Below are 18,979 nucleotides of genomic sequence, written 5' to 3'. Positions count from 1 at the left end.
CCCACGTATCTGGTGTCAGAGTGTTAGAAGTAAAAACAGCTCATTGCACAACTCAGCAAAATGACTAAAACTTAGTGACCCACTTAGAATGCGTGAATTTTATGGTATGTAAATTTTATCTAGATAATGTTGTTAAAACTGGTTTTCCTGGTGGCTCAGCAGTAAAGAATCCACCAGCCAATGCAAGAGATGTGGGTTCAATCCCTGGGTGGGGAAGATCCCCTGGAGAAGGAAATGGGAATCCACTCCAGTATTCTTGCCTGGGAAATTCCATGGACAGAGAAGCCTGGTGGGCTACATGGGGTTGCAGAGTCTGATATGACTTAGTGACTAAACAACAGCAAAGCTGTTGAAACAGGGAAACCTATAAAAAGAATAGACATGTAAACGAGATGTGATGCACACTGTCCCAGGTGCACTGCTCAACGACCCAGCTACCTGGATGAGCAAGAGTCTAAACCAACCCCCAAAGATACTGGAGCACCTCCACTTTTATTGATGTCAGGGATGGAGGACCAGTTTCACTTAAACCCATCTCCAAGAACGCTTTCAGTTGGCAAGTTTTGCTTCTGGTAGCTTTTCAGGCACCTGACAAGAGGCAGAAGCTGCAGATTCTAAATGATAAAAGGACCGACCATGTGTTTCAGATTTAGCATCTTTACTCATAAAGGACTCACCTGCTCCATTGGTTTGTACGCTCCTGGGGTCCATTCCTTGCATAGTGTGTACAGGATGTGGCAGAAGAAGGTGCCAGGTGCTCAGAGTAGCTTTTGAAATGAATCAAAACACTGAAGGCAGAACCCCTCTGGCTTAAGCTAATGGCGCATGTGACGGCTTCACAGTGTAGGACAGCCTGACCTTTTGTTTAGGTGGAGAATGTATAATTACCTGAATTTTTTCCCCAGACAGCAACAATCATGTCTTGTCCCATTTAATTTCATTAGTTAAGTTTTTGGTGTACTGAGCATCTAATTATTATCCAGTCATAGAAATGTACACTCAGACTTTGGTCTTTTTCTTTTCAGAGGTTTGGATTTTTCCATTAAAGAGGTATGCCCATCTTATTAAAATCCACCCTTGAGTGTTTTAGACTTTGAGGATTGGTAAATTCTTTTTTTTAAAAAAAAATGGCTGACTGGCTTATGAACTGGACATGTACAGGTACAGAAGTCCGGCGGGGGTGAAAATATCTAGATTAGTGTAATTTTGGACTGCCTCAGTAAACCGTGAAAGAAAAAGGGCAGGATTTTCTTCTTTTTCTTGAGTCACTTTTCTAATCTTATCGTAGTTAACATGAATGTGAGAGCTTTATGAACCTTGAGATTGGTCATGAGTAGAGGTTTGAGGTTTCATTTTACACAGGCCAAGGGAGAGTCCTGTGGGACAGATTGACTTGACCCCATAGCAAATGGCTAGCGACTGTCCAGTCATGAGAAAAGGTTGTCACCTAATCTTTTGACTGGGCAAAGAGAGAGAGAGACTCTGAAGGAGGGAGGGGCATCCCCCAAGTACCTCCCTAAAGGGCCTTTTGGCCGGAGGGTTCCCCGGGAACCCAGAAAGGATAATAGTCTATGGCGCCCTAGAGTACTGTCCGAGCTTACCTGGGCTACTGGGTGGGTGGAGGGAGGTTGAATGGCAAAAGGCCTCTGTCCTGGAGTTGGTTGGTCTCATGGAAAAGAAAGTGTAGAGAAAAGAGGAAGAGAAAGAGAGGCCAATATTCCTCGGGTTACGTGGAAAACCAATAAAGTCCTTCCACAGGACTTGTACCACTCACGAAGGCACAGGGCGTCCTCTTGAGGAGTTCTTGAAAGCCCGGGAGGGAAAGTGAGCTCGGCAGGCTTTCACACTCTGAAGAGCTGGCCATGGAGAATGACAAGGAACGTCAACCTCCTGGGGTTTCAGCACCAAAAAATGTAGGGTAAGGGAGTTACAGAAGGCAAGGTTTGGAGAAGGAACAAGACCGGCACTTTATAGGAACAGATCACCTTTAATGAGGTGAGAAAGGGCAGCAGTCAGATCAGTGAGCTGCTGCACTAATCCAAGAAAAGAGTAAGTATATACAGGCATATACGTGGAAAACTACTGTCTTAAGGGGGCCTGTTCTTCTCCAAGGTTGTTCGGAATAGTTATCTCTTAAATGACTGGGGCAAGGAATTCTGGAGATCGGCCAGAGGCTGGATTGGCTGGGAGCTGGGCATAATCAACCTTAATGTCCATTTTTTTTTCCCTTTGGGTGAGAGAGTTCTTTGTTTTACATGGCATGGTGGGGAGAACCTGGAGGGGAGTTTTAACTCCAGGCTATTTTGAGCCATGTAACATTCCTTCAATGACAAACCCAAACAGTGTATTAAAAAGCAGAGACATCAGTTTGCCTACAAAGGCCGTATAGTCAAAGCTATGGTTTTTCCAGTAGTCATGTATGGATATGAGAGTTGGACCATTAAGAAGGCTGAGCCCCAAAGAATTGATGCTTTCAAACTGTGATGTTGGAGAAGACTCTTGAGAGTCCCTTGGACACCAAGGAGATCAAACCAGTCAATCCTAAAGGAAATAAATCCTGAATATTGACTGGATAGACTGATGCTGCAGCTAAAGCTCCAATACTTTGGCCACCTGATGGGAAGAACCGACTCATTGAAAGAGACCCTGATGCTGAAAACCCTGATGCTGGGAAAGATTGAAGGCAGGATGAGAAGGGGGTGACAAAGACTGAGATGGTTTGATGGCATCACTAACTCAGTGGACATGAATTTAAGCAAACTCCAGGAGATAGTGAAGGACAGGAAAGTCTGGCATGCTGCAGTTCATGGGTAGAAAAGAGTTGGACACAAATAGCAACTGAACAACAGCAACAATGTTGTAAATTATACAAGAAGAATGTAAGTAGAGTGCAAGCATTTTTTATATGTTTTTACAAAGAAATATTAATAAATTAGTTAAATTATCAATGTTTCTAATTTATCAAAGTACAAGTAGTAGGAGCTGACAGTTTATAATGTTTTGAAAACAAATTTAAAGCATCATAGAATGAACATTATATTTCCTATTGATTACTGAGTTCACTGCCAGTTTATTCAGTAATTGTTATGGTCCTTTTCTACCATGCAAAGTGAGGACTGCATATGCTTGGTATGTCAGGTGGTAATATGTAGGGAGCCATATACCAGTATTGCAGGTGGGAGGCCTTGTACCAATGCCACAGATGTGGAACCCAGCACAAAAGTCATCTCCAGAACCGACTGACCCTCTTTCCATCCTTTACCATGACTCCCATACCCACTCCTGATCTAAACTGGCCTTCTCCCTGACCCCACATTAGGTAAAAATACCTATCCTAACCAATCACTTACTGCCACCCTTTCAGCAGGAATTTTATTTTTCCTGAGGCTGTTAAAAGTTGACTACTAACCCACGGAAAGCATGGCTCTCCCTTGAGCTGGCCCACTGTTTAACAGTTATCTCTCTGTGGTCTGATAGGAAATTGGCCCTTTGCTTCCAGTGTCCTCATTATCTCTGATCTTTATTCTTAGTTAACTCACGCCTTTCTGAAATATTCTGTGTTTAGAAATTCTTTTCCAACTTGTGTACAGACCATCAAGACAATAAGCACTTAGGAAACAAATTAACCAGGTTAAGAGCTCATGGAATGCCAGGGTAAGAGAGGAGCTAACATTTTATACAGGGAAGTGTATGAAGGTGCCTTGGATAAAGTGACATTTGAGCAGAGGTTGGAAAGAAGAGAGAGAGAGGTGCATATGTGTGGGGGTGGGGAGCAGAGGAGTGGTAGGATTTGACTGACATTCCCCAAAATTCACTGTGCCTGAAACAGGAAAGCCAGTTAGAGATCATAGCAATGGTACAGGAAGAGATGATGGTGGCTGAGATGAGGGAGTGGTGGTGGGGATGAGAATGTGGACATTATGGAAAGAGTCCAGTGGTGTGCTGGAAGAGGCTTGGACTGGCTCGTGAGACTTGATATTTGCATTCTGAGGAATTTTGCAAGCAAGTTGTTAAACTGATGCTAACCTAAAATTGACCACATTGCGGGTAGTTACAGAAAGAATTGGCATGTACTACCAATCAAGCTTTCCTTTTTTTTCTAAGAGCCAGTTGTTGGGTGGGATGATTTGAGAGAATAGCATTGAAACATGTATATTACCATGTGTGAAATAGACCACCAGTCCAGGTTTGATGCATGAGACAGGTGCTCAAGGCCGGAGCACTGGGATGACCCTGAGGGATGGGATGGGGAGGGAGGTGGGAGGGGAGGTTCAGGATAGGGAACACATGTACACCCATGGCTGATTCATGTCAATGTGTGGCAAAAAACACTACAATATTGTAAAGTAATTAGCCTCCAATTAAAATAAATAAATTAATTAAAAAAAAAGAATCAGTTGTTAAAGGTTTACTATCTCACCACTGGACTTTACTGTTTTGAAGGCAGAATTGAATATGAGTTATAAACTGTGGCAAATTCTTAACGAGATGTAAATACCAGACCATATTACCAACCTCCTGAGAAATCTGTATGCAGGTCAAGAAGCAACAGTTAGAACCGGACATGGAACAATGGACTGGTTCCAAATTGGGAAAGGAGTACATCAAGGCTGTATATTGTCACCTTGCTTATTTAACTTATATGCAGAGAAAAATCATGTGAAGTGGATGAAGCACTAGCTGGAACAAGACAGCTGGAAGAAATATCAACAACCTCAGATATGCAGATGACACCACCCTAATGGCAGAAAGTGAAGAGGAACTAAGGAGCCTCTTGATGAAAGTGAAAGAGGAAAGTGAAAGATCTGACTTAAAACTCAACATTCAAAAAATGAAGATCATGGCATCTGGTCACATCATTGCATGGCAAATAGATGGCGATAAAAATGGAAACAGTGACAGACTTTATTTTCTTGGGCTCCAAATTCAATGTGGACAGAGACTGCAATCAGGAAATTAAAAGATTCTTGCTCCTTGAAAGATAAGCTATAACCAACCTAGACAGCATATTAAGAAGCAGAGACATCTCTTTTCCAACAAAGATCCTACTAGTCAAACCTATGGCTTTTCCAGTAGCCATGTACCAATGTGAGAGCTGGACCGTAAAGAAGGCTTAGCACCGAAGAATTGATGCTTTTGAGCTGTGGTGCTGGAGAAGACTCTTGAGAGTCCCTTGGACGGCAAAGAGATCAAACCAGTCATTCCTAAATCAACCCTAATTATTAATTGGAAGGACTGTGCTGTTGCTGAAGCTCCAAAATTTTGACTACCTAATAGGGGGAGCTGACTCATTGGAAAAGACCCTGATGCTGGAAAAGTTTAAGGGAGCAGGGGAAGGGGGTGACAGAGGATGAGTTGGGTGGCATCATCAAATCAATGGACATGAGTTTGAGCAAACTCTGGGAGACAGTGAAGGACAGGGACACCTGGCATGCTGCAGTCCATGGGTTTGGAAAGAGTCAGATATATTGAATGATTGAACAACAACAATAGCATAAAAGAAAGAGAAATCAAGGATGAATTCAAAGCTTCTGGACACAGCATTTTTCCCATGAGCAGTTCATAAGGATTGTGAAATATTCAAGTCAATGGAAAACTACTCTTTCCATTGCAGAAAGAGGATGAAACACTAATTTCTGGGTTTGAGAAGTAGGCTATCTAGACAAATAGAGAAGGAGAAAAGTTTTTCTTAAAACCAAGATGGCACTTGGTTTAAAACTAGACAGGCACTTCAATGGTGGGGAGTTAAGTGAAGGCAAGAATTCGGAGGACAGAATAACTCTTCTCCACAGGGTATTAGTGTATAGTCCATGGCTCAGTCCAAGGTGATGGATGATCTGTATTAGTTGGACTCAAGGAGATCCTAGTCCATCCTAAAGGAGATCAGTCCTGGGTGTTCACTGGTAGGACTGATGTTGAAGTTGAAACTCCAGTACTTTGGCCACTTGATGCGAAGAGCTGACTCATTTGAAAAGACCCTAATGCTGGGAAAGATTGAGGGCAGGAGAAGAAGGGGACGACAGAGGATGAGATGGTTGGATGGCATCACTGACTCAATGGACATGGGTTTGGGTAGACTCTGGGAGTTGGTGATGGACAGGGAGGCCTGGTGTGCTGCGGTTCATGGGGTTGCAAAGAGTCGGACAGGACTGAGCAAATGAGCTGAACTAAATTCTCACGTCCCAGGGAGATGTTGTGAGTCAGTCTCCAGAGCTACTTCCCATGATCTCTGCTCAGGATCACATACGAAGATTCAGCTCTGGGGGTTTCACGAACATGTGGGCAGGCAGATCTCCATGGACAGAAGACTTTTGGAGCAGAGGTGTGGAAGCTTTCAGCTGGGTCCTTCTTGTGGGCTGTGTCCTCAGTGAGGGAAGGAGACAGTAGAGGCTGATGGTGGCACCTAGCAGGGAGGAAGGAAGGAGCTGTGGGAAACATTTTCATACTTAATTATCTGCTCATCATTCAGGAAAAGTTCTCTGCATGCCTCCCACATGCCCAGGTATTCTCCTCCTGGGCTACCAGTCCTCAAAGGATGGACAGCCCCTGACTCTGACCCCTTAGACTCCTCCCAGGTCCTCATGCTCCCTCCCCAGGCCTTCCACTCTGTCACACAGAAGTCATAGTTGGAACAGCCATCAGAAGAGCTGATCTGGGACTAATCAACATTACCTTAAATGTGGATACCTGTTGCCCTAGGGAGCCCCTGAGTTCAGTGATCTAGAAATGGTCTCCAAGGGAGCCACGCACTCAGCTGCTCCTCATTCAGCACACTCTGCCTACCCCCTCCACAGAAACACCAGGAGAAACCCTTGGAAATCCGTGATCCAGTCCACCTCCTCCAGGACCTCACCGTCTCCTGGGAGCTGGGCACCTCTTAGAGGGAAACATGATACTCCTGAGGGTACTGAGGGAGGTGTGCCTGCTTCTCTTAACTCCGTGTGAGCCCTGCCCCTGTGTGGCCTGGGTGGCCCCCCTAATGACCGCGTGTCTTCTAGATTTTGTCCTTCCCTCCCTCATCCATAACTCACAGGCAGGCTCAACACTTCCTGTGGACAAAGATGACAGATACAGTGAGCAGCAGCAGCACCTTGGGGACTAGGAAGACAACGGCCCAAAGAGAAGACAGCCCTGGACCTGGAAATCAGGGGACAAGAGGAGTGATTAGATACACCACGCAGGAGCCATTCCCAGGGGCCTCCACTTACTCCATCTGAAGCTGAAGCCCATCAACATGCTATGGCTTTGACCTGCAACCTGAGCTAAGGCTCAAGGCAGAAATTAGGGTACAGAATCCCCTCATTTTCCCTCTCTCTTTTCTCAGGCTGCAAGGGTCCTATTATTTGAAGAGAAAATGCCAGGATTGAAAATAACTGTGAGACAAGAAAAATTCAGCAAATCCTCATGCACAATCTCTCATTAGACTGTGATTCCATCCTTGGCAAGTCATCAGGAAAATGCAGGAGAAACAGGCAAGGCAGCTAGAACAGGTGCCTAGAATTTGGAATTATCATCATTAATATTAAATATATCTAAACTTTGAAAATATTGGGAAAATTTCCTAAGAGCACAGACTATAGGAAAGGGATTCAAGGTGAGCTTGATTTTAAAGGATTGGCACAAAATCCCCAGGTTCTGTGCATATGTTACTTACATGTCAAGAAGGATTAGCAGTGGTGATTTGTTAAGGATCTTGAGATGTGCACGTTAAATTAGATTTTCCAAGCGGAGCCAGTGTAGTTATGAAGATTCTTGTAAGTGAAAGATGGAGGCAGGTCATTTGGAGAAGCAGATGTGATCAGAAGCAGAGGTCAGAGTAACGTGGGGCCCTCTGCCAAGGAGTGTGGGCACCTTGGAAGCTGGGAAAGGCAAGGAAACGGATTCTCCTCCAGAATCTTCAGAAGGAACACAGCCTAGTCATCCATTATAGTGTCTGACCTCTACAACTATATGATAATATATTTATCTTGTATTAAATCACTAAACATATTAATTACTCACAGTGACTATAGGAACATAATTCAAGGAAGACAGATTTGACTCTATGGACAGGCATGATTTAAAATGCATACCCTCTGGGTAGAAAAGGCAAAAAGAGAAAAGAAGTGCTATTTGGCAATTGAGTGGTAAAGAGAAAAAGAAAAAGGTAGGGAAAAGGGATTTCAGACATTGGTTCCTGAAAGATGAAAGAGAACCAAAGAATTAGAGGACTCAGAACTTTTTTCCCTCTATCAAAACCAATGAGCCAACCAGCCAAAAACTCCATTACTGTATTGGATTTTTCTATATTGCAGGAAGAGAAGTCATTAGGGTAGGAATATATTGTAAAACACCCCAATACCGTAAAAACAAACAACAAGATGTCCATCCTCACACCAGGCTGACTGGACCCAGCATGGCAGTGGTTGAGCCCTCAGATGCCCAGGGTAGGTTTTGGGTCCCAGTAGGAAAGTCACGTCAGCATCTTACACTTCTCTTCAGCCTGACAACCTAGATGCCCCAAAAACACACTAGCAGGCATGCTGAGTCAGGCCCCTACAGCAGCCCTGGTTGAGCCCAACAGGAGGTTGAAGACTAAAAGCATGTCCAAGCCACTGCAGACAAAATGGCGTGGGCTTTTCTCTCCTATGCTCCCTGTTAAGTACAACTTGAACCCTAGAAAGAGCACGAGAGACAAGCATAGGAGGACTCTGAGGTGGGAGAGGAGGCAGAGCGCCCAGGGAGCTGGGATCTGGAGGAAGAACGCAGTAGTCAGTCATCCAGCTCCCTTCTCCTAACTCCACACTTCAAGAGGAGACTCAGGTGTGGCACTAGAAGAAAGAGAAAGTCTAAACTAATTACCTAAATTCCTGCCTCAAGAAGTGAGAAAAGGAGGAGCAAAATAAACCCAAGGCAAGTAGAAGGAAGGAAAAATAAATAAAGAAAAACCAATGAAATTAGAAACAGAGAAGCAATAGAGAAAAATCACTGAAAGAAAGAGGGTGTTCTTTTTAAAAGACCAATAACTGAAAATTTTCCAGTACAACTGACAAGTAAAAAAGAAGGAATGATACATTTCCAGTATTAGGATGAAACCAAGGCTGTCACTACAGATACTGCAGACAAAAGGGTAATAAAGAAATGTCATGAACAACTGTACAGAAAGACATTTGACAACTCAGAGATGATGGAATACCTCAAAAAAAACAAAAAAACAAAAAACCCACTACCTCAGCTCATTCAATGTGAAATGAATAATCTGAATACTCTTAAATATTTGATTCAAATTAATTTTCAAAAGATTCTCAAGGCCAGATGGTTTCATGGGAAAATTTTTCCAAGAAGTTGCAAATAAATTAAAAATAATTTTGGTGCACAGAAAATAATAATAGTATTTTGGAAAATTTGAATTTATGCTCCATTTGAAATGGTGTTAGTCAATTAGAATTGATTATAATCAGTGTGCACTTGTATGACTTTTGTAGAAAGTCAATATACTTAACCAGATAACCACACTATTGTGGACGCCATTGACTGGTTGTGCACACAGGACTAAGTTAAAGTGGACATTATTATGAAACTGTTCTGTATCTATTGTTTAAGGGAAGTTGTTTATTCTCCCCTTGCTCTCTTTATTCTTCCAGCAGGCAGGGACATTGACACTTGGTGACCCAGTATTGACCCAGCAGATGAGGACAACACCATAGAGTATGTCGGAAGAAATGTGGGCCTCTGATAGGTCTTCTGGAGTAATGGTTCCTGAAACCTGACTTGACCCTCTCTTGATGTTACATGAGAGCCTACAAGATGTTTTATTTATAGAAAGGGGGACTGTCCTTGGGACAAGCCCCAGCTAAGGGGGGAACCTGTCTCTAATTATCACATACTTATTATATAGACTGGTGGTCCCTGTCCTCAGAGACTCAGATTCACCTTGATTATCTTAGCCCAGTCATCTGGACTAAAAGTGACACATTTTTTCTTAACCAGTGGTCATTCTTGGAGGTGGGAACTCACTTTAAAGTTCTATTTTATATTATTGACTTCTAGATTGTTCTTTTAAAAGAATGAATTACTACCTTCAATAGTAAAAAAAAAAAAGATAAACAGCTCGGTCAGTTGCAGTGGTGACCTCACCAGGGGTTTGGCCTGTGTCCTGGTCCTTCTGGGGAGCAGAGACCTCCAGGGTATGGTTTTTGGAGACCGCCGGCTGCCCGTCATGCTCCACCTGGCAGGTGAGCACCACAGCCGCCCTGTGGGCACAGGAGTTTACCAGGAACCAGCTTGTATGGTTAAAGGTCCCATCCTTGTTCTCTACGAGGGTCGAGGCCGGTTCTGTTCGGGACACAATTCCGTTCTCCAACCAGGTCAGCTGTAGGCGCTGGGGGTAGAACTTGTTCACCTGACAGGTGACATTCACCTGGTTCCCCACTGGGGGGTATCCAGTAATCTCCAGGGTGGGTGGAACTGAAACAACACAGGAAGAAGTTCTGACCTTATGGAACACACAGGTCATAGGGGAGGAGGTGGATAACAGCTCAGCACAGCCAGGGAGTCACCCAGAGCCAGGCATGCAGTAGGTGCTCAAGCCCTGAGGGTCTATTTGCATATGAATGAAGTCACTGAACACAGTGAAAGTACACTGCTCAAGGACAGGGACCTCCTGTTAGGTTTATAATGTGTGAAATCAACAAGCTCAGCCTCTGGCATGCAGTTGGAATGTAAGACTGCAGCAAAATAAATGAAATCACCAAGCACATAGGGTCCTGGGCTTAGCATAGTTGCTCAGTAATTGGAGATACTCAGATGGTAAAGCGTCTGGTTGCAATGCGGGAGACCCTGGGTTCGACCCCTGGGTTGGGAAGATCCCCTGGAGAAGGAAATGGCAACCCACTCCAGTACTCTTGCCTGGAAAATTCCATGGACGGAGGAGCCTGGTAGCCTACAGTCCATGGGGTCTCAAAGAGAGGGACACGACTGAGAGACTTCACTTTTACTTTCATTGATAAAGAAAACTACTTATCACAGTGCTTGGCACATGGCAGTTGTACATCTGGCACTTTCATTAAAATGGAGTTACCAACTCTTCTAGGAGCCCTTTCTAGAAGGGCTAGATTGGACAGGACTGTCAGGAAGTAGATTTCAGGCAATTCAAGGCCTGAAGCAAAAGGCAAGGAGGAGGAGCAGGCTGGGGTCTTGGGGGCAGGTGTGGGCTAGGGCTGACAGAAGGGACATCTACCTCGGATGGTCTCGGACAAGTTGGCAGTCCCACGGAGAGGAGGGCCCCCCTGCAGGGTGACGTGGGCCACCTCGCAGATGACCTGGGAGCGAATGTCCCCTGGGGCCAGCAGCACCTTGGTTGTGCTGTTGATACTGTAGGAAGCGTTGTCTTTCTCTGGGTCCACGCTGGTCTGGGAGGCTGAGAGCGCATTGCCATTTTTGAACCATTTCAGGGAGATGTTTCTGGGGGAGAAGCCGTGGGATGTGCAGGTGAAGCTCACTGTCTGCTCAGGTGTAGCTCTCCCTGTAGGGCCGGATACCATGGGCGGAGAGGGCTTGGCTACAAAAGAAACATTTATAAATGAAGGACATAATTTTGATTATCATCACTACAAAAAGCTTGTAACAATGTTAAGAAATTGCAAATATATTATTTTTAAATTCACGGTTGCAGTGAGGGTTAAATCAGGCACTGGAAGCATTTTTTCTGGGAGAAAAATGTCAGGTGCTTCACAAAACTAAAGAAACACAGACCTCTGTTTAACCCAGAATGTATTTATATGCAGAACTGTCCTCTCAGGAATTTATGAATTTCCTTCACAATTGTCTTTCTTTTCATGAATATTCCAGTAGGACCAATGTATGAATCCCTGAATTTCAAAGGAATGGTGCAAAAAGGTATTTTTTCTGAGTCTGGGTTTTTCTCTTGGATTAGTACTGGGTTGAAAAGAAAGATTACTGAGTGCTGAGAAACCAGTGGTGGTTAATTTCTTATATATGTGTGTGTGTGTGTTAGCTGCTCAGCTGTTTCTTTATGTCTCAGTTGATTCTTTATGACCCCATGGACTACCTGCCCGGCTCCTCTGTCCATGGAATTCTCCAGGCCAGAATACTGGAGTAGGTAGCCATTTCCTTTGCAGGGGATCTTCCTGACCCAGGGATTGAACCCCGGTCTCCTGCATTACAGGCAAATTCTTTACTGTCTGAGCAACCAGGGAAGTCTGGTTAATTTTTTAGCTGTTATTAAATCTGTAGATACACAAATCAGCAAACCAAATATGAGGGTGGTTTCTCTCTGTTGATGGGTGCTGTAGGGTGTCTCTAAATTGTTCATTATTACACAACATCCCGTGTATAAGTTGTCAGACAGCAAATGTAACAAATATTTTCATTTCTAAACATTTAACTTGCTTCCTAAAACTCAAACATTTGAGGACATAGTTAGGAGTTACCTTAATATGTCAAATCCAACACACACCAGCATCATGGATGCCCCTTAAAGTACTGTGATTAGATACCACTTGTCCAGAGTTGTTCAGAGCTTAAAGACGGGCTGAACTCTTGACCACCCTCGGCTCCCTAATCTTCCCACCAGCCCTGAGCGGGGAACTGAGAGTGGCCCTATACTAGGATGAGGCTCAGGAAGGATGCAGCTGGCCTGGGGCCGCCAGCAGGTAAGGTCGGAGCTCACCTCACTGCACGGGACAGACTGATTTTAGTGTCGCTGTTCTTTATCCTGGAGCCTCACTGTTTCTGGACAAAGTGGATACAAGCACCATTTGTAAGATGAGTGAGGATGTATGTAACATAAAGAGCCTGGCACACAGTAGGTGCTTAATTAGTAACACCTGTGATTGTTATCCTACGATCTGATCGTTCTAGTTCTGAAACTACATTTTTGGCAAGAGAAAGCAAAACAAAAGCACAATAGAAGCACCAAGGAGAGTCTCAAGTCTTGCTCCATACAGCTGCCTTGCAAAAATCAACATGAAAAGAAATAGTAGGAACACCAAATTATGAATCTGACCCCTATAAAATACACAATCCCCTCAAGAGGTAAGTTTAGGAAATTGGCTTTCAAAACACACAAGAGACCACAGGTACTTTTCCTGTGGATCAGATCATTACAGAATCTGTAAGCAAGTTGAAAGGAAGGAGGACAGATTTCATCAGAGCCTCTCTGGCGTTTGAGGCAGGAGGGCTCCTGGCTGAGCAGGGAATGTTTGTAGAGATTCTAGCACCTGTTTAGACACGTGTGTTTAAAGTTGGGAAGGTTTCCCCAGTGATGAAGCTCATGTCTGCACAGGGTGGCCTGAGTGGGGAAGAATACCCTTTCAGATCAGGAGAGCTTGGTTGGAGGTGGGATTTATTCCTACCACTCCACTTGGGATGATTTTCTTGGGCCTCCTAAGATCTGTCAATATCACAGTCTATTCTGAAGCACCGACCCCTGTGAGAGCTGTTCTTTCAACCCAGGCACCAGAGGGGTCCACGTCTATCAGGGAAAAACTGCAGCTCTCTCCCTCTGTGATCCCAGAGAACACGTAGCTCTGGGCTCCAGTGCCCTGGCTGGACACCAGCGTCCTCCGCAGGAGTTAAGACACTCAGCTGCCCAGACCATGTCTGTGCACTTAAATCAGAGTTTCTAGGGTAGAGCCAGGGTCTGGGGATCTTTTCACCAGCTCCCACGTGATGCCATGAATGGTTGAAGTTGAAAGGTACCTAGTCCCACACCAACCCTAGTTGTACTTAGTCTTAGAGGGAAAGTGGCCCATAGAACATCCTCTGGCTTTGGCACATCAGAGCTCATGTTGGTGGAAGACATGCCAGGCTCTGCTCTAATCACTTGACATGCGTCCCTCATTCAATCCCTGCAGCTACTCTGTTAGGATGGGGCTGTCTGTCACTGAGGGATGAGGACACTGACGCAGTGTTGGGAAGGACTCGTCAGAGGTCCCAGAGCCAGGACGGGGCAGAGCCGGGATGGGGGCCCAGGCAGGGGTATGGCCCAGGCTCTCAACCATAGTGCCCTGAGCCCAGGGCTTTCTAGACCCTCTCCCTTCATCACAGATTCTTGAAAGGTAATGTAATTACAACTATTTCACAGATAGGGAAACTGAGACGTTCCCAGGATCCCACTGCCCTCCTGGGATGGACAGCACCATCGCCCTCTGAGGGGTGGTGCTGTTACAGGTCATTGTACCCTCAGGACACCCTGCAAAGGTTGTGTGATTATCCTTTTTTACAGGTGAGGAATGGGGACAAGCTCAGGGAGCTGGGTCTCAGCTTTGAAATAACACCTGAATTGGGAGAACCTACTCTGTGCTGGTGATTTAGACAGAGCACCTCAAACACTTCTAATTCTCCTGAAAGGAGACCATGAGGACCGCGATTGTACGAAGAGAAAACTGACGCTGAGAGAAATGAAGAGACTGTCTCCTCTCACTCCCCACTGTGTCCCAGTGTTTCCTGTCACCTCCATGTTTCCCTTGTGGCTCCGCTGGTAAAGAATCCACCTGCAATGCGGGAGACCTGGGATTGATCCCTGGGTTGAAAAGATCACCTGGAGAGGGGGAAGGCTACCCACTCCAGCATTCTGGCCTGGAGAATTCCATGGACTGTTATAGTCCATGGGGTCGCAAAGAGTTGGACACAACTGAGCGACTTTCACTTTCACTTTCCATGAAAGTGAACCTGAACCGTGCTTCAGGTTCATTAGCAGAGCAAGTGCCCACCTTCAGGAGCCCCCAGACTGACCACCACCCTCCCCTTTTCCCTCAGATTCTTGACTTCAAAAGACTACAGGGAGGAGAGGCCTCTGAGGGCCCAGGCCTGGGGACCCTGAAGCCACAAGGGAAGACATGGACTCCTGACACCTAAGTCTGGACTAGGAACTCTTGCTCACACGGGGCCCCACTCCCTCTAGGAAACACCTCCCCCTCCTCATCCTCAGTCTGCAGAACCAGGAATGGGCATGCCCAGTGCTGCTGGGGTCACACTGGCCCCTCTGGACTCTGTCCACACCACCCTTCCCAGACCTGCTCCACAGGAGGCCTAGTGAAGGAGCAACATCACAACAATGGGGAGAAAATCTCCTGATGCTTTTAAGAGTGCTAGTATATGTGGTGCTGAAGTGAGCACGGTTTTTAAGAGTGTTGATCCCTGTCATTGAGGAACATTTCAGCACATCACACAACACTGGATGATCTATCTCATCGGGGTTGTAAACCTGGACTTGCCTCCCTTACAGGACTTTTTAAAGTGTTTATTTCTAAAGGAGAGGACAAAACAAGCTTTTAAGAGGATGGGGTTGGAGCTTTCTCCATATGTTGACAAGCACAGTGGGGTGTGCAGAGAGCAGGGCTATGACACTGCGAGTGTTTAGGGTTCAATCTTGGCTCCTCTAGCTATTCACAAATCAAGTCCCCTCTCTGAACCTCAGGGTCCTTGTCTGTAAAATGGAAAACAGACAACCTTTCCTTCTGAACACTGTTTATAATGAGCAAATGCCTAAGGAGGATTCACCATCTGACAGGCTGCTCCTCCCCTCCCCTCCCTCCTTTCTCATCCAGGGAATCATCTGGCAGGCAGCCTGAGGAAGAGGATGAACAGCCCTGGAAGCCAGCAGATCTGAGAGGTGGGGGAGCCACTTACTAGCTGTATTGAGACTGAGCAGCGGACCCACCACCTGGGAAGTTTAGTAATATCTGCAAAATCATGATAAAGCCACCTGCCCTGCTGATGTCTAGAGGTTTGGGGAGATTCATTTGCTACCATGACTAGAAGGGAAATTTGGCAATACTGTCACACAAATTAAAATCCTCATACTGTCTAAACTAGCAATGCCATTTCCAGTGGATATTTCTCCTCTGAGGAGAGTGACACATGGAAATGTTATCCCTTCAGCACTGTCTCAGTAGCCCAAGGTTAGGAACAACTTAGTGTCCATCAACAAGAGACTGTAAGATGAATGTTGGTGTTGCCATATGCTGAGTGCATGTAAATCCATGGCTGATTCATGTCAATGTATGACAAAAACCACTACAATATTGTAATTAGCCTCCAACTAATTAAAAAAAAAAAAGAATAAATACTCTCACGTAGAAGAAAAAGAAAAACAGGGCAACTCTGGGTGGTGATATGGAATGAGAGTTTTTGGATCATGCAGCTGAAAGCAGGAAGAGTTTTCCAGGCACCTCAGGCTCAGGGTCTGAATGTGAGGGGCCTTCTGAACCTTGGGGAAAGCAATGAAAAGAGCCTGTTTCATGGTTAACTCAAGGAACTTTTATTCTGCATCTTGTGTGTGCAAGTCTCTTCCATGAAAGGAGTTCCAGTGCTGGTGCAGGAAAGAGACTGGCTTGGAATCAGTTTGGGTTCTTAATGGATCCTCTCATTATCTATGTGACTGTGGTCTGGACCCCTGTCATCTCCTGGCCTTGGCCACCATCTGTACAAGGGGGTTTGGGAGGATGGTGTCTAGAGATCCATCCTGTTCTGAGAGTCCAGGATTCAGGGTATTTGTCAGAAAAATCTAAATAAACACTTTTTCTGCCTCAATAGGGCTGCTCCAGCTCCTTACTCACCCACATGGAGAATTCCTTCCCTGAGAAGGGACATTCTGAGATGCTGGGAGACTTCAGTGACTATGTGAGTCAATCCGTGAATGACAGAAGGATTTTTTCAACAGATCCTCTGGAAACACCCAACCTCTCAGTCTAGTCTCCAGTCAGGGCCATCAAAATAAACACTGAAACTGTGTCTCTTAGAATTTCTTTTCAGTGTGATAGTCTGAATAGAAAATAAAGAAACACATCTCTCCTCCCTGCCCTGGATGGATTTCTCCTCTTCAGAAGGGAAGAAGACAGAAGCTTCAAGGGAGAAGAGCCCTTGTCTGCTTTGTTCACTGCTGTTTCCACAGTATCCAGAGCAGGGCCTGGCATGTAGTAGGTGCTCAATAAGTGCTGAATAAAGAGAAGACTCAGCCACACTGAGGGTGCACTCTCCAGAGGTAAGAAGTGAGGCCTGGCCTGTCAAGGAGCAAGTCACTCAGACTTTCATTTCCCTTATCCCTGGAATCAACGGACTGAATGTGATGGAAAAGACAAGGACTGTGGAGCCAGGTCGATGGGGGATCCAGACTTTTCCCATGTTGACCAGCTGAGGGGCCTTGAGCAAATAGCACAACCGTCATGGCCTCAAATACTCTGATTTGTAGAAGGGAGTAGAATCAGATCATGTCCTGGTCACTGTTGTACCGGATTCCTTTTTTTGTTCAAAGAGTGAAGGGCATTCTTGTTGACTTGTCAGAGACCAGGGGATGAAGGACACCCAGGACATACTCACCACTCACAGTGAGATGAGTGCCTGGTCCAGATTTAAACTCCACGTCACCTTCTCCTTTCCGGAACTTCACACAGTAGTAGACACCAGTGTCTGCCGGGGTGATGTTACTGATGCGGATGGAAAAGTCCATGTTGTTTCTCTTTGTGGCATCTGAAACATTTGTTACTCTGGGGAAGGGGGCTTCTTTTTGACTGTAGATTAACTCCCGGCCTGGCCCAGTTCCTCTGAACCACTTTGTGGGCCCCACGGGGCTCAGGGAGGTCATGGTGCAGCGCAGAGTGGCCGTCTCTCCTGCTGCAACTGACACAGACCTCTCAGGCTGAATCACCTGCAGCTCCCCCTCACCTGCCGCTCCTGGAAGAAAACACAAAGTAGTTATTTATTCACCCTCATGTGATCCTGTAGGTTTTCTCAAGTGTTTATCAACAACAGCGTTCATTGTCTGAATGCACCTTGAATGGGCCTTAAACTCAGCACACGGCATGTACATTGCATGTAGCTTGCACAATGAGTCTGTAATGTGAGACACTAACACAAGTGAGGAGCTGAGGCACAGAGGTCAGTGATGTGGCAGAGACTGGGACAGAGGCCTTGAGCCCTCTCTGGAAGTGTCATGATCCAGTATTCCTGGGTGTTCACTGTGTGTCCTCAGGGAGTGCTGCACTTCTGTCCTTTGCATTAGGTGGGACCACATGACCTCTTAGATCACTGAGTTGTGAGAAGTGATGCGTGTATTTTGTCTGTGATTCATTAAACGATAAGTACCTTTATGGGCCAGCTTCTCTCCTCCCCAGCAATCTACATACTCATGATAGAATTGGCTCCAACAACCTGGATACTTGAGTGACATTGATGCTCAGAACTCCCAACACACAATGAACACTTAATTTATGAAGAATGTAAAGCTTTGTTTCAACTCCTTGGGATTTTTTCCAATGACACAGTCATCTTATATTAGTTACCTAAGGTAGCTGTAATAAATTATAGAAAATTTAGTGACTAAAAGTGACAGTTTTATTATCTTATGATTCTGTATATGAAGGGACCAAAAACAGTATTACTGAACTAAAACCAAGGAGTCAGCTGGGCTACATTTCATCTAGAGGCTCTGATCATTGCCTCTCCAAATTCTTGAGACTGTCTACATTCTTCTTCTCAAGGTTTCTATCTTCTTATGACTCCAGTTGTGCTTCCATTTCACTTGTCCTCTAACTTTGGCTTTCCTGCCTCCTTCTTATAAGATTATATTAGGCTTACATTGATAATCAAGGATATTCTTCCCATAGCAAGATTCTTAATCACTTTTACAAAATTTTTTTGCCATGTAAAGTAAAACATTCACTGGTGAGTATTAGGACATAGATCTCTTTGGTGGTCTATGTTTTGTTTACTTGATCTATAACTTGCTTTAATTAAAGTATATCTATTTACAATGCTGTGCTAATTTTGCTGTATAGAAAATGACTCAGTTATACACATACATTTTAAATATATTCTCTTCCATTATTTTTATCACGTGATACTGAATATACTTCTCTGTGCTGTACAGTAGGATCTTGTTTTTTTATCCTTTCCGTGTATAATAGCTTACCTAACCCCTACCCCATCTGCCTTGACAACTGAAACTCCATTCTCTATGTCCGTGAGTCTGTTTCTA

At 45.0% G+C, this 18,979-nt stretch overlaps 1 protein-coding gene across 6 annotated transcripts in view; it reads right to left on the bottom strand.

Annotated features, from left to right (window-relative positions):
• Positions 1-6,042: 6,042 nt before the first annotated feature.
• The window catches only part of LOC122448418 (tyrosine-protein phosphatase non-receptor type substrate 1-like), a 120,863-nt gene continuing 107,926 nt past the window's right edge, over positions 6,043-18,979 (bottom strand). For 2 of the 6 annotated variants that reach the window (XM_043479706.1, XM_043479705.1), the window contains exons 2-6: positions 17,323-17,676; positions 11,219-11,539; positions 10,117-10,446; positions 7,032-7,137; positions 6,043-6,403 (exon numbers count right to left, since the gene is read on the bottom strand). In XM_043479706.1, coding sequence (XP_043335641.1) covers positions 7,040-7,137; positions 10,117-10,446; positions 11,219-11,539; positions 17,323-17,676 — 1,103 coding nt within the window. In that variant the 3' untranslated portion in view covers positions 6,043-6,403; positions 7,032-7,039. Of the gene's footprint in view, positions 6,426-7,031; positions 7,138-10,116; positions 10,447-11,218; positions 11,540-17,322; positions 17,677-18,979 lie in introns of all 6 variants that reach the window. The other 4 variants (XM_043479704.1, XM_043479702.1, XM_043479700.1 and 1 more) reach the window with 4 other exon arrangements.

Source organism: Cervus canadensis, chromosome 10 (genome assembly GCF_019320065.1).
Source record: "Cervus canadensis isolate Bull #8, Minnesota chromosome 10, ASM1932006v1, whole genome shotgun sequence".
Classification (NCBI taxonomy): Eukaryota; Metazoa; Chordata; class Mammalia; order Artiodactyla; family Cervidae; genus Cervus; species Cervus canadensis.
Note: the sequence above shows the minus strand (reverse complement) of the source record. Positions and strands in the feature narration are given on the sequence as shown.